Source organism: Lingula anatina, chromosome 3 (assembly GCF_051362555.1).
Source record: "Lingula anatina isolate TDL-2025a chromosome 3, LinAna3.0, whole genome shotgun sequence".
Taxonomy (NCBI): domain Eukaryota; kingdom Metazoa; phylum Brachiopoda; class Lingulata; order Lingulida; family Lingulidae; genus Lingula; species Lingula anatina.
Genome location: NC_141769.1, coordinates 28,045,793 through 28,061,500, shown reverse-complemented (window position 1 = coordinate 28,061,500; position 15,708 = coordinate 28,045,793). Strand labels below are relative to the sequence as shown.

Here is a 15,708-nt window from a genome sequence, read left to right as displayed (position 1 = left end):
ACTTCAGTTTTAACGACGTGATGTCCGGCGAATGTCCGTGAAACAAGGTAAAATGGCCACGATCTTCATTTGATAACTTTAAACGCAACAGCAAATGTTGACAAGGACGTAATTTTTGTTTGCACTCTCGCGCAAGAAAAGCCACTTCTTGTGTTGGTATGCACGAATTCATATTTGCAGTCAAACTCTGGACTTGATCGAAACTCCGTCTCTTGGATTGTTGTTGAAATTCCTTGTATGATTATGTGGGGTTAAAAGTCAGGTTAAAAGTGTCAGGTAATATAACAAGAAACATACCTGTAGATTACTCATCGATAAGTATAAGTTGAAATTCTCGACTATGACATCTTTATATACTTATTAGCTTATTGTGTTAACAAATTGGGCTAACTATCTTTAAAAAACTTTAATCCGACCATGAAAATGCGAGTTCCCTTTTCGTCTATACATTTCAATTAGAACAAATTCATTTAACAGTTCAATTAAATCACAAACCGCGCGTCGTCGCATTTATTTCAACGAGTGGTCTTTATTTCAACTTGTTGTTAATCCTACTGTAGCAGATCGTCACTAACGTGCTCATATAGAATGACTGTCTTATTTTCCTGAAAATTCTTCAGCAGTAAATAGCAACTTGAACGGGATCTTTTTTTTTTTTTTTTTTTTTTTTTTGTCATTTAACTTTGATGCGATTTTAATCAAATCATTTAATCATTTAATCAAATTATTTAATATAAATTTCATCGAAATTTTGGGAAGAAAGGCAATTAATTGACTAACAATACTTCAGTAAACGAAAATGTTTACGGTAACGCTCCCCTGCTTCCCCTATATGCATGTGCTTTTTTAATTTATTTTGTTTATGTTATTAGTTTTAATTTTCAGTTTGATATTTTGATACTTTCCTGCAAATCGGCAATGTGAAATAAATGTGTCTGTCCATCCATCCAACCAAACAAATAAAAATAAAATAAAATAAAATAAAATAAAATAAATTAAAATAAATTAAAATAAAATAAAATAAAATAAAATAAAATAAAATAAAATAAAATAAAATAAAAAAAGAAACGCATTTTTATGGTTTTCTTTTCTTTTTAACTTACCTTAGTCAACCGGAGGATATACTCTTTGAAAACACCCGGCTTTACACTTTGATTAGACCACTGATTACAATCTCGTATGTTTTAGAGCTGATTTCATTGAACATTATTTAGTTAATTATAAACTTAGATATAATTACACATACGTGTAATACATATATTTTCACTGAATTAAAAAGACGTCGTCATATTCATCATTTCAATTCGCATTTTTACCACACAATAAGTCTATATTTCATAGAACTATGAAATAATTTACCATATTTTATGAGCAAAGGTATGGCAACAACACTACACACACATTAAGTCTAAAGAACGCTATCATTTTAAAACGAAAAGATGCCTGTATTTTATTTCAAAGACTATCTCAAAAATCTCTGAGATTTAAAAAACGTGAGTAAAAGATGTAAGGAAAAGTTGTCATAAAAAATAATGTAATGACGTATTATCCTACGTGTATATAAATCTTGGGTTTTTGTAATATGATGCGAATTAACAGAGTGCAATTAGCACATATAAGAAGAATTAATCATCAAACCTTAAATGAGAAATAATTGTGATAATTAAGCCGTAGTTCAGTTTAGTTTTATACATACATATTAAAGGCGTGGATAGCGTGAGATTGTGGTATCTCATAAAGATTCTATCTAAGGATATTATGCACGCAGTAAAACAGCGATCCGTACAACAAAATATCGGTAATGCTACTGGTGTGATTGTTGTGAGGGTCTACTCTGCTTTGCTAGTTTGTGACGGACTGCTGTTCAATAAATCATACTAGTACAAACTGTATAAGGTTATCATGCAGAATCTTTTCACATTTTTTAAACAACGCGTCTGCAAAAGTGTAGAAGCTCTGAAAGTCCATTTGATTCCTTTTTATCGTTTTCCTGTCTTTTTGTCTTGAATCGTTGTTCGACCTAAAATATGGAATAAAATAATATATTATATTAAAGGTGTTTTACAATATCATCATGAAAGACCACAATATAAGTTTTAAATGTATATGGTACTAAGTACATATAAAACACGAATTTTCAAGAGAGCGATAGATATAAAGCCCGTTTCACTTGAGCAGATATAATACATTGATTGTACCGTATTAAAAAGTACTTACTTTTTGTTCACAGCCCAGGTGTCAGACACCACTACACGACAAACAGCAGAAATCTTTCAAAGCCTTTGACTTTACGCAGTACATTTTGAAAATTCTTCTGTCAAAGGTTCTGCAGAATCTTTTATCTGTGCACGAACCTAGAGATAAAAGTGAACCTTGAAAATCATCTCAGATCAATTAAAATAGTGGTGTATGCATTAGCTCATAACGTAAAGATACGAACGGCGGCCAGTTTGTACCATCTCTATCAAATTACTTAGTTCTAAACAAATTTATTATCACCGCCGTACGTAATTAGAAGCAGGAGAAATAAAGCATTTGGCTTGCTGCAATACTTGACAAACGTTGTTTTCCAAAATATTTTTGGAACCTTCTAGAAATAGGTGATGTGGGCATGAAAGTAAAGAAATAAACAATAAATATAATCTATCATTTCAGGTCCATTAAAATAAAAAGTATACCCATTGTCTCAAGAAGCACTTTCAACTGAGGAATACTTTGAACTCACCTCCACCACATGGGCCAGCGTTACAGAACTCGGTGCTTTTCAAACTGTTAAACTGACACCAGCCGTTATAACAACACCACGATCCACCGTTAGATGGCGCTGGGTTATCGCACGCTTTGGTTCGAGTCTTTTTTCCGGAACCGCAGGTGGCGCTGCATGCAGACCAAGGTCCCCAGCCACCCCAATTACCGTCCACGGAAGATACTGAAATCAGAGAAAAAGATCGGATTTATGGAAAACGCGCTTTGCTTGAATAAAAATAATAGTGACAGAAAACACCGTTATGTGTCATCATGTACATACTGGGTATATTTGTAACAGAGGAAGCAAAACTTGAGAAAATACATTTCAAACAACGTTTTATAAGAATTAAAGAACAAAAATTTCTTAGATCCGTTGCAAGAACTTTTTGAAATGCATATAGATTGTAAACAAACTACCCAAATTGGCCTATGTAATTGTTGTTGACACTGACGGTAACTATTCAATTTCTACCTCCGACAAATATCGATTACAGTACTTGCACTGCTTATTTCTTTTATTTGCGACTCCCTTTTTTTTTCTAGTGGCACAACGGATGGTTATTTAAGTACAAAAACCAGATGACTCACGTGTATCATAAATGATTTCAAGTCTCTGACGATATAATATCAAATTGGTTCCACATGGAACTTATCGTCACCTACACTACAGAATTGTGATCATACTCGGACCAATCCAAAGTATTTGAAGTTAAAGTTGGCAAGGTTAGAGAACAACACACTTTTCTAAGTAACATAATTTTAATGCTCTGTAATCAGAGTCAAAGCACATGCATGACGATGCATGTTCACCATATACCTGGGCACTCATTGGTGTTACACTCCTGAGTCTCGGAAGACACGCCGTCGCATGAAGAACCGCTTTCACAGGATCTGTCTCTGGACCGGGTACCGCCGCCACATGTCTTGGTGCAAGTTGACCATCCGCCCCAGGGGCCCCAAGAGGGCGCTACAAACGCATTTCGAAATGAAGGTCAGTTAATGTGAACCCTATAAAAACTACGATGCAAGGGTATCACTTTCCTCTACGTCAAGGGTGGGGGGTGGGGGGGGAGATAATTACACGGCATGGGTAGCAGTTACCGGTACATATGTATGACGTAACATATACCGGGGTACCTGTACCAGTAGAACCAAAGTTGCAAAGTTTCAAAATGGACATTTAAACGCAATTCTAAGATTAGTTAATATGGTATAAGGCCTATAACAAGGCATTTAAGAAATAAAAGCTGAAAGTAAATAAGAAGGTATTTTTTGGAGGAAAATGTGCATTTGTGAGTGGCAAAGTTGACTGGCTCTGTGGTAAAGTTATTCGAGCATTTATAGGCAAGTGGTTGTAAGATGTTTAGACATGGGCGCAATTTAAGTTCTTGTCATCAGCATTTTTTCTATAGATATGCGTCTTTGTATGAATATATAAATTTTTCGTATTAATTCTATATATCTATATATCTATATATATATATAACCTTTTCGTATTAATTCATACCTGCACAAGTTTCAGTATTACAGCTCTCAGATTCCGATGCCTCGCCGCTGCAGGATGAGCCGTCTCCGCATTCTCTCGACCTTGACCTAGTACCTCCGCCACACGTCTGAGAACAGGATGACCATCCACTCCAAGCGCCCCATGTTCCTGGTACTGTAATTACATTGCCGGGAAGTAAAGATGAGTTGAGAAATGCCAATACTTTTTTTAATGATTGATGTATGAAATATTGATATCCTCTTAGAGAAGAATTTCAACCGCTGTGTTATTTTTTTTTTAATAAAGTAATTTTTTAATTAAAATTTAATATAAGCTGTTGATTGAAAGAAAAAATACTTTATTGATATTCCTTCCACTGGAACGTTTAATTGTATACGGGTGCTTATATGTGCTGTGATTTTGAATTATGTACTGGTACTCCGAAAACAAGACCTTGGTTAGGAGCTTTAGGATCCAAGCTATTTAAAACTTGAAAATAATATTGCCGAAACTAAACTTGTCGGCAACTGGGGACGACGTTAGGGACCGGTCATTATTTAAGCCGGAGGGCGGGGGGGGGGGGGGGGGAGAGAGATTGCCTGTTATTTCCCCCTCCACCCCCCCCCCCAAAAAAAAAAATTCGAAAGCACCCCTGATAGCATCATATTTTTTGGACTGATTGAAAAATATGAGCCCCCGCAATAAAAATATGCGAAATGTACAAAATTATTTACATTTTTCACTGTGGCTTGTATGGCAAGTCACATAAAAAAGGCCTCAAGACCCCCCATATCTATCTTTTTCAAATTTCAAGACCCCTCCAAAATTTTGCTTCAATAATTCCACGGACCCCTCATTTTCCCCTCTCTACCCCCACCCACCAACTTATATAATGACCTGTTCCTTAGTTTCGGAACCTGCGCAATTTTAAAACTAACCAGAGTGTCAAAAAATGTACACCAAAAGTTAGCAAATGAAAGTGGCACTCACCATTATTACTCCCAGTAGTGGTCGGCTGAGAAACGACGCAAGGATCAGTATTACACTGCACAGTCTGTGAAGATTCTCCTGCGCAGGCGCCAGTAGTCGGACAAGTACGAGATCTCGTGCGAGTGCCGCCACCGCAACTAGCGCTACAACTTCCCCAATCTTGCCACTCTCCCCACACTCCTGAAATAAGCAGGTAGCAATGAATTAATTAATTAATCTTAGTTTCAGAACCGTTGGTGGCCAGCTTTTCCAAATTTCCCGTACACCTCTGCGTGCCGGCGTACCAGGAACCATACATGTGATCCGCTTCCTATTACTTTATACAAGTGACTGACGTCCTATATAATTCTCCAACTAACCCTAACCTGTACTAAGCATATGGGTGTCCGGACTTCCAGGACTGTCATTCCTTTTACACCGGTTGAAAGGGCAGCGGTGTCTGCAATGTTAAGTTTACTTCAGCGATCTTAAAATGCTTGTACATCTACAGTGCCACGGGTTTTAACGAAAACACAAGCATGTAAATGTCCTTCAAAGAGGTCAAAATTTTGGAAAACTTATTTAAATTTACATTATGTCTGCTTGTTATCCAGTCGTATTTTACATAAATGAATTTAATAAATGGAGTACTAGATTTTCAAAAACTTTATTTTTTTATACAAAAACATTTCTGTGCGATAAACTTCATCCAGACTTGCCTTTGACGGTGCAAGAGCTCAAAAATAAAATAAGCTACCACGCATCGACATGGGACCTTATAAAACTCAGGATGTAATGATACAATGCCGGTTGCTAGTAATGACTTCGTCTAGCAACCGGCATTGTATAGCTATTAATCCCATGAACAATATATTCCTTCATATGTACATGTCGAGCTCTAAATTCTACAACAATTCTGAATAAACATTTTCTTCTCTCAGAAACTAACTCTGAATGATTTGCTACTTTTATGAAAGATAAGTTTGAACAAGTCATAAATGCAAATTGATATTAGACGCCAGTTAATACTGATAAAAGTGGCCCTTACCAGTTAATTTTGACTGCGAATAGTAATAGCATTGCATACAGCAGAAACCGGATGCTGAATTCTGCGCACTTGCACAAAAGCTGTCTCCTTCTCTGTTGATGGCAGTTGTACAGTTCTCCCAACCCTTCCCCACATTAATGTCCGAAGCATCTGCATCCGGGCACAAGTCTCCTGGCCAACCTATATAATGTATATCAACTCTATCTATCAATAATATTTTAAAGAATTATAATTCAATACTATACATTATACTGGCCTCTTATTCTTTTTCAGAACTACACGTCTCTACTGCAAGACTACGCACCAGTATTATATCATTCTTGCACCAGATGTTCACACCACAACACACAGTAATATAACTGTTCCGATAAATCGTTTAATTTTTATGGTGATAACAAAAACTTGCCGTAAGGACACCACTCTGTGCTTTGGCCACTGCTCCCTTTGCTGCTCTTGAGAGGAGTGTCCTTGCTGACGCAAACGCCCTCTATACACCATTTTCCTGTCGCGCACTCAGAACCGTCCGCAGGTGGTTTGTAGCCGGTGGAACATTGTCCATTAGAGTTAGTACACCACAAGTGCTGACAAAAGTTGTTTGACATAAAGCTCTGAAAATATATCGGAGCTTTAGTTAAGAAATGGTTGTGAAGACACCTCCTGTTCTTTTATTATAATTTGATAATGAAAAAAATTGCTGAGAGAGAGAGTGAGAGAGAGAGAGAGAGAGAGAGTACTCACCAGGCACGGATTAGAGCCTTCACCATGCAGCATTTTGCACTGCTTATTCACATCATACAGCTGCCCTGGTAAATCCTGAGTATGTGACTTGAACTCTTCAAGGTTTTCGTATTTTCCAGTATCCTTAAGACAACACGCATCCCTGAAAGACATAATTTATAACATTCTTAGCCAGGGAACCTGACTATATATATATATATATATATATATATATATATATATATATATATATATATATATATATATATATATATATTTTTTTTTTTTTTTTTTTTTTTGTGAAACTGGGGCCAGAAAAAAGAGCAGTGAACTGTGTAATTTGACATCATCAGTCAACTTTCTCATTAAGATACTTTGTTTTTGTTAATTAGTATGAAGAATATTAGCACAAATTATATCAATAGCGCATATGTGCAAATTTCACTTAGGGTGTATTCCCAGAGATTTAGATCGATCCAGAGATTAAGATTTAGATCGACCTAACTCCCTGGGGGTTCACGCTAAATTGCAGTCAGCCGAGCGCGCACCATAGTTAATTACCCCCTTACAGCTTTCAGTAGGCGGGACAGACGCTTAAGCCGGCTAAGCTGACAGTAATCAAGTGAGACTCCCCACAGGGATAGATCGATCTAAAATCTATGGAACTGGGGTCTTAAACATACCTTGAGGCCGGTTACCACAGATTGCTTAAAAAAGTCCCAATCGCTTCAAAATTTGTCAATTCCATGTACACCCATATAGCTTAATGAGTACAACTTACTTCAGGCCGCTTTTGAACTGTTTGATGGAACAAGCGGAGAAATAATAGCCATTTGTAGGATTGGAACCTCCGGCAACTGGCGCCATAATATTGGCGGCATTGGAAGGACACGCAGTGTTGTCGTAGGAGTTAGAACCACCGGTGCTGTACGAGCCGTCGTGTTGGGCCCCCAAGCTGAAAAAAAAAAAAACGGCATGACACTGCAATACTCACAGGTGCCAAAGTACAGGTAAGTGTCACCACGCCGTGTAAATAAACGGTTGAAACACCATTTTTAAATAAACACATCCTGATGATCGGGCATACCTTATGGGTATACCCTTAAAACTCAGAGTTGGGGTTCACACATGTCTCGTGTTTATTTATTTACTAATTATTTTTTTAATTAAATAAACTTATATATATATATATATATATATATATATATATATATATATATATATATATATATATATATATATATATATATTGCTTATTACAGTAAGGATGACATCATATATCTACTGGATTATGCACATACCACCTACATGTAAATGTACAAAAATGTGTAATGGTGGCGTTTATGTTATCAGAGGCTTGGTATACCTTGTACAAAAATGAAACCAAACCAAAAAATATGTTCCTTTATTTTAAAGAATTCCAATCGAATGAGACTGCAGAAAATAGCAACCTACTTATGGCCAAGCTCGTGTGCAGCTGTAATAAAAGAGGTGAAACCACCATGAGACTCGACGATGGAGCACGAGCTGCTGCGAGAGCAGATGCCGGACACAGGTGCATAGCCAGCTACACCGTAACTTAGTCCTCCCTTGTTATTCCATTGTGCCAGGTCACGCCTGAGAAGTAGAGAAACAGCAATAATTATAGTATTTTGTCATAATAGCGTGTTAGGCTTTTGAGATAGTAATTTATATTAGAGATTGACGAATTCAAAATTGCGTGCTGGACATTAAACATCATGATATATTTAATATCGAATGTTAAGTGTATACTTACATGGTGAACGCCATACCATGGTCATGTTCGATGAGACTGTCATAGTTGTTTTTTCTGTGTTCACACCATTTGTCCAAGGCTTTGTTGTTATCTACCGCTGCCCTGCCCTCATTCGATCCAACCACATTACCACTAAACCACGAGGATTGCCCTGGAGTCTAATGTGATGGAAACAGACAGTTAAGAATTAATACTACTCTTTTTATGAGACACCTTGTAGATGTTCAACTTATACTCAACAGATCTACACCCCCGTGGATTGTCTTGCCTTTTCAAACATTATCGGTGAATTTGTCCTTCTAATAGGGGACTAATTGCTTGTAAGCTGGCCCTACACTTGTGAATTGGAATTCTGGGATGAAAAAACAATGAAAAAGCAGATGGGTGGACGAAAGGGGGGGTGTTCAATCAATTGTCTTCTTATTTTGATTATCAAAAATAATTTAAAAGAATAACGAATATATTCTGCCCAAATAACCTTGACTGTTGAGAATCACTACGGACTATTCAACTTGTTTTTGTTGGCCAATGTAACGATTATCTCACATCATTTTACAAATACAACATCAAAGAGACGAGTACATTACCAACAGTTAAAAGTATTTTGGGACGGTTTGCCAGATAAGTAGTTCTGCAGGGGAATGCAAAAAAGTACGTGCACATGTGAAGGATCGTTTTGAGTACTGCTGATATAAAACCAACGTACACGTACTGAAAACGATTTCCGGGCTCAAAACGTATTCTAAACAGACTTGGTTCGACTACCGGGCACAACTTTGCATGGAAATCATCCAAGATTATTTATGTGAGAAGTGAAGCGAGTTCGAATTGAAATTAGATTGTATAACTGTGCCCTCACCTTCGCGATTAGATAACCAGCCAGTACTACGTAGATATTTATCTCGGAGTCTTGTATATTCTGATAGCGTAGATCAACCTGCAGTGCAAAATAATTGGATTATTACAATTTTACATTACATACCTTTCATAACTTCAATAGATTATCATCTACAGTGTTCAGCAAATCCAGTAAAACTGCTCGATAGTAAACACGTTAAACATTATCAGTGTAAACCAAGCACAAAAACATTACGGACATCTAAAGTGTGAAATTACACGTTATGGACTTACCCCATTGACAAGAATAGCGTAGTATTTTCTCAGTTCGGTCTCTGCCGCCTGTTGGTTATTGTTATTCCGAGTCATGAAATAATCCCAGACAGAATCATCTGTTGAAACCAACAATTCAACGCCAGCGTTGATGTGGCTACTGCTAAATGTCGTCTGCTTTTTTTGAGCCTCGAGAACTTTCTCAGATTTCCTAGCCTCCACCGTGTCTAGCATTCTCAGTAAACTGCGTAACAAATTGGTCTCACCATTGGTGGCTGTCCTTTGGGCAGGGAGAGGGTGGAGGGTTCGTCTCCGAGTTTCGGCTAGGATAAAAATGCAAGTAACTATATGTTAGACATTCCGAAAATATCGAGGGGTAATTTGTAAGAATTAAAACATGAAATAATGCCCATAAATTCAACATTTTGTCTTTGTGTGAGGTCACAATCAAATCAAAATATGAGACCAATGATTTATTTTAAGCAATTTTTCTTTATGTCTCTCGTTATCGCAACACAAAGTTGCCCAGCGCAAGCTCACCCAGCGAAAACCTCTGTATATAGCCTACGCATACACTTCACTTTTACTTGCTGCGTTTTTATTTTTTAACTATAATCCTTTGGGATGAAATATATTTAATTAAAACGAATTCAAGGGTGCTGTCAACAGTAGCGTAGCCCAAGGCACTCGCAAGTATAATATACAGTGAATTTATAGCCAACATACAATGCCTCGCACCAAAAAAAAAAAAAAAAAAAAAAAAAAAAAAAAAAAAAAAAAGGAAAAGATACAATCACCTGTGTAGGTATCGTCAAAAGAGCGCCTTTCAGGTTCCGCCTCTGGTTTGGGTTTGGGTTTGGGTCTGGATTCCACAGGTTGTCGAATTACAAGGTATTTGTCTTCATCTAAATGGTGTAGTTCAAACACATTGTCCTTGTCGATCACGAATCCTTCCTGTGTGGTTTGACATTAAAGGTAAACGATCAGTAACACAAAAAGTTAATACATTATAGGTAAAAATACAAGTAGTTATCAAAGTCTAGAATATACAAGGTTGTTAAAATACAGCTACAATGTACTACCCAAAACTCTAAAAAAAACCTCTGTGTATGACGAAAATATACGAACTCACTTGATAGTATGCAGTGACACGATGAAGTTAGATCTAAGGCTGTAAGAGAGACTTACCAAACGTTTACTCATCCCTCCGTCCGTCTTGACGTTTGAAACCGCTACTGCAGCGTTGTTTTTCTTGTCTTGGTAAAGGGCAAAGTTCTGCAAAAAAAAAGGAAAAAGCAAGTGGCAATATTGATATTAGTACATGTCTTTCCAATCCTGATATGGATTGGGTGCGTGGTGTTCTACGGGTTTTCTCCAGCACCATAGTCGACTTAATAACCACCAACGAAAGCCTACCACGTCCATAAATTAAGAACTACACTGGTGGAAGAATGGAGAACGATGCCTATGGTCTGCATTTGAGGTCTCGCACAGTCTGTGATTATGAGAGCGCTATCCTGCATTGCAGCCGGGGGGGGGGGGGGGGGGGGGCGCGGGGGGGGGGGAGGGAGCACACACGGCACTGAGCAACATACTACTCTTTTGACAACACTACTGTATGAAAAAAGGATATTAAAACCTCGATTGTATATATAATTAAATACTAGTACATGTATATACATACAACTGGTGTGTTCGACCTCTTCGCCACTTCGCCATTATCCCCTGCAAAATACACTGGTGCGTTCCTCACGTCAACGTGCTTGTTCTTCTCCAAATTAAGATCAAACTTTTGGCCGTGTGCGTCGAACTGGTACCGAAGAAAAGGAAGGTGTTGGTCGCCTTCTTCGTCCAGTTCGCGCTGGGCTGGAAATGCTTGGATGTCCGGGGTCAGTGCGCGGATGGACACCACCTCGGCCTCTATTAAAGAGACGGAAATACTGTTATTTTAGGGGAAGAATATTAATAAAAGCCTTGGGAGAGAAAAAAAAAATTACCATGAAGGCAATTGAAGGCCTTGTTTTTATACCCTCATTAAATAAAGTTTACTAATTTGTAAATAAAATAAAGTTAAATACAGAATATTAAAAGAATATATGGGAAGAATATTAAAAGCATAGAGTTATTTACCGGTAAGGATATTAAAAGCGTAGAGTTCCATGTATTTACTGGAGAGATTATTTTAATCATACATGTATTAACTGATAAAAGTATCAAAATCATTATCCGTAGTCAATCATACGCCTGCTATGTGTACATCTAATGGATATAAACGATCTGTTTTGCATTGCCTCATTGAATGATGTTAGGAAAGGTTCCATTATTTCTGTACTTTAAACATTGTTAATATGCATAGCATTCATGAAATTAAATAGATTTATATTGTGCGCTAGCCTATATATATACACACTATTTATTAAGCCATATAAAAATACAATACATAAAGCAAACAAGCGTAAGGTTCGGACTCAAAACGAAAATTAGTTACAAACACTCGTACGCTCTTGTGGTATATGACTTAAATTACTAACTTCGAAAAGGGTAAAACATCGATTTTGCTGTGGCTGAAAGGAATCTAGGAAGACCGATGGTGATGCCAATTATGTTTATTTTATGTCAAGTCAACGACGTTGTTGTTTTTTTTTAAGAGAAAAGCAAAATGGGGTGAGAGTGGAGGGAGAGGGAATATCTTAAGGGATAGGGAAAGACAAAGGAGAGAGAGAGATTAGTAACCAACATAAGGCAAACTAAACAAACAAGATTAAGGTGTTTCACACCAAAACCAATTTACTTAAAGTATGATGTCAAGAGCTTATTCCTTTTCACACGCTTGGACCACTGCATTGAGCAATACAGTAATTCAACGGAGTAATGCATTGGTGAATTCTATATATAGTATATGAGTATATGAGAACATGGTGCGCCTCCTTTTGTTTCCAGCGTGCTCGTGTAATCACCAACTTGTATGTGTTCTTACTCACCGCCAGGAGGAGGCGTGTTAATCTGTTAAAATGAGAGTTCCGGCGGAGTTGGATCGACGTACACCGATAGATTTAATGGGAATGAGCCCTAAATCGTTTTCACCGTAATATGTACAGTACAGGAATGAATATTGCCTTGCTTTTGTCGCCATTTGTTTCTTATCCTTTTTGTGAGAGAGAGAGAGCCGAGGATACAATATTTGCTTTTAGTGTCACACGAATAAGGTCAAGCAATGGTATTTGGACTATTATTGAAAGCTAAAGAATGGACTTTCTTATTCAGCATTGTTATACAGTGTATGTCTTAAGCGTTATCCGATACGTTAGGATTATTAACAAATATATATTGCCGCCCACCAAACACTTAAACAAATAACTCCAAGCCATTAGGTTCTGCCCAGGCCTCAAAACCAACTACAATTAAAGAAAATGAGTAGCATCGCATTATCATTAACATTACACCTGTCTTTCAATTTCAGCCAGGTGAAAATACGTCGCAAAGGTATTAACCTTTCTCTCCGCTCTCACATAAATGAATTCTGTCTAGAAATGGATTATAATCCTTTGGTCGCCGAAAATCCGTTTAACAACAAAAATGCAACAAGGGAATGGGATCCCATTGTGTTTTTAGTCACGATCCTGCCCCTGGGGGCACATCCTTTCAGCTGAAAGGTCTCCAGATTGTTTGTTCAGTCAAATTGTGTAAAGTCCTTGGCCCATGATGGCCCATTTTATCGTGTATATGGATAAAGATGTATGACGTAACCCCCCCTCCAAAAAAAAAAAAAAAAAAGTCTTACACATACACCGAAGAAGTTGAGCTTTATTTTAAAAACGTGCATAGTGATGGTCGTCGGCTAATGATCTTTCAGCGGTTGTCGAGTTAAAATTGCTGATCCTTCAAATCTCACAGCTTATTTCTTAAGTTTAGGTTGAAAAGGTAAAAATGAATGGGCGCTTAGATTCTTTTGTCAGGCTTCTAACTAGAGGTACACTTGTTTAGGGATTTTGTGTTATGGTACATGCGCCAGTACGTGGAAAGCACGACATTTAAAACAAGCAAGATGGAGATGATTATGCAATCACTGCAGTTACCTTTATCTTTCGTCATTGATCACTTTTTTGATCTCCACAGAAAGTTTTCTTCAATTATTCAAATAAGTGTTGGAGACACACTCACCACATAGATAAGAATATTTGATTGTTCCGTCTCACTAAGAAATAATTCAACATATCACCCAGCACTATATACTGTATTATTATATTTTGAAGAGGTATTGGGAACTACAGAATAACCCCCAAAACACACCCTCTTCAGGGACAAAGAGAGAATTTCTTCCCCTAGATTTTCACAGATATTTCTCTGTGCATATTTCTGCACTGTGATCAGCGAGAGTTTTATGCACATTTAACGGGAAACGTCACCATCCGCCAGACTTGTGGTGGAGAGTATCCCAAAACTTGACTCGGGGGAACAGAGTGCAATTATACAGTCCGCTTCCTCCACTTCTTCTAATCTTGAACCCATGATGTGTAGGCCATGAACCCCCGGGTCGAAACTCCAACCTTATGTGTATAACATTATTCGACTGAAGAAGTATTCAACGGTCAATGGAAAACCAATGACCGAGATACAGATCTGTTAAGCTAACAGATTCTATGCCATATTGTCCGGTCGGTCTGTAAACACTGTTATTGCGTAACGTAGGCTCTCCGAGTTCACATAACAAAAACACAACAAAATAATAAGTCCTGTATTAAAGGGAAAACTATACGTGCAGAGCACTCACTTCTGTATATATTGATAATAGATACCGTACATGGCGAGCTGGACAAGACTTAAAAGAGCGACTGAAAATCTGAAAAAGAAAATCTGAAACTTTGCTCAAGTATTCACTGTTTTTGTAACATCAGTCAGTGTCAGCTCAGGAAATTATATCATAGTGTACGATATAATTCCCTGGTCAGTTTTACTTCTGCGTTTCAATGCGTGGGTGTTTATCAGAACGAATAGATACACTGCTCTTATTCATGAAGTTAAAAATCATGTTCAGCGAAAATGCACCGGTATTGGCTTCCTTTCCTCTAAATTATATGTCAGAATAATAAAAAGATTTATTTTAGCAGAGAAGAATATTTGACTAATAACAGGCAGTCCGTCAAAGTGACGTGTAAATTTATATAATTCGACTGCTTTTGCCAAAATAATAGTCAAAATGTTTCCATGTAAATCAGTAAAGCTGCTCCTACATTGTAGCAGGAATTACATTGGCTAATTCGCATCTGCCTCTGTCAAGAATATTTTTCATTAATATGCATAAAATTCATAAAATGTGAAAAATGTTAACACGCATCTAATCTAGAAAGGTGCACAGGCTATGTTTAAGCATGACAGAGAAATATTTTATGCAACACTGTACAATCAATGCGCAGTACACATGTATCTACATCAGCGCTACAATCATAGACTATATCTACCTGTCTCTGTTTCTGTCTCATCATACGGGGCGGCCAGTAACAGGCCAGTATTTAGAAAAATCACGGATACAACCTTCAGCCACTTCATCCCTGCTTGTCAGCCCTGTGCTGTGCACGTCAGTTCCCAGGGACCAGTTTATAGGACTGTACGCCCACCAACGACCGCGCCCTCTGACTTCAGCTGCGTCACGTGTATTGTGTCAGTGCGCTTTTTTCATGGGGTTCGTGTTCATTTACCCATGTAAAAGTGTTCCCGTGTTGACATATAGTACCCTCGTAGTTGTTTGCTAGGCCTGCCAGGCAAACACTGCCTAACTCTTCACAATAATGTGAATCTCCGTCAAAGTAAACAGCAGGGTTTTATGTTTAAAAAACGAACCTGAGTAAAGGTGTC

At 37.6% G+C, this 15,708-nt stretch overlaps 1 protein-coding gene across 1 annotated transcript; it reads right to left on the bottom strand.

Annotated features, from left to right (window-relative positions):
- Window positions 1-1,068: 1,068 nt before the first annotated feature.
- LOC106167913 (uncharacterized) lies at window positions 1,069-15,656 on the bottom strand. The gene is made up of 18 exons (XM_087008987.1): window positions 15,315-15,656; window positions 11,540-11,775; window positions 11,044-11,130; window positions 10,653-10,809; window positions 9,877-10,178; window positions 9,605-9,682; window positions 8,746-8,903; window positions 8,424-8,585; window positions 7,750-7,923; window positions 6,990-7,131; window positions 6,658-6,859; window positions 6,252-6,431; window positions 5,225-5,404; window positions 4,256-4,408; window positions 3,566-3,715; window positions 2,726-2,929; window positions 2,218-2,354; window positions 1,069-2,020 (listed from the first exon to the last, which is right to left on the bottom strand). The coding sequence occupies exons 1-17, from the start codon at window positions 15,400-15,402 to the stop codon at window positions 2,239-2,241; spliced, it is 2,769 nt and encodes a 922-aa protein (XP_086865113.1). The 5' UTR covers window positions 15,403-15,656; the 3' UTR covers window positions 1,069-2,020; window positions 2,218-2,238.
- Between the last annotated feature and the right edge of the window lie 52 nt (window positions 15,657-15,708).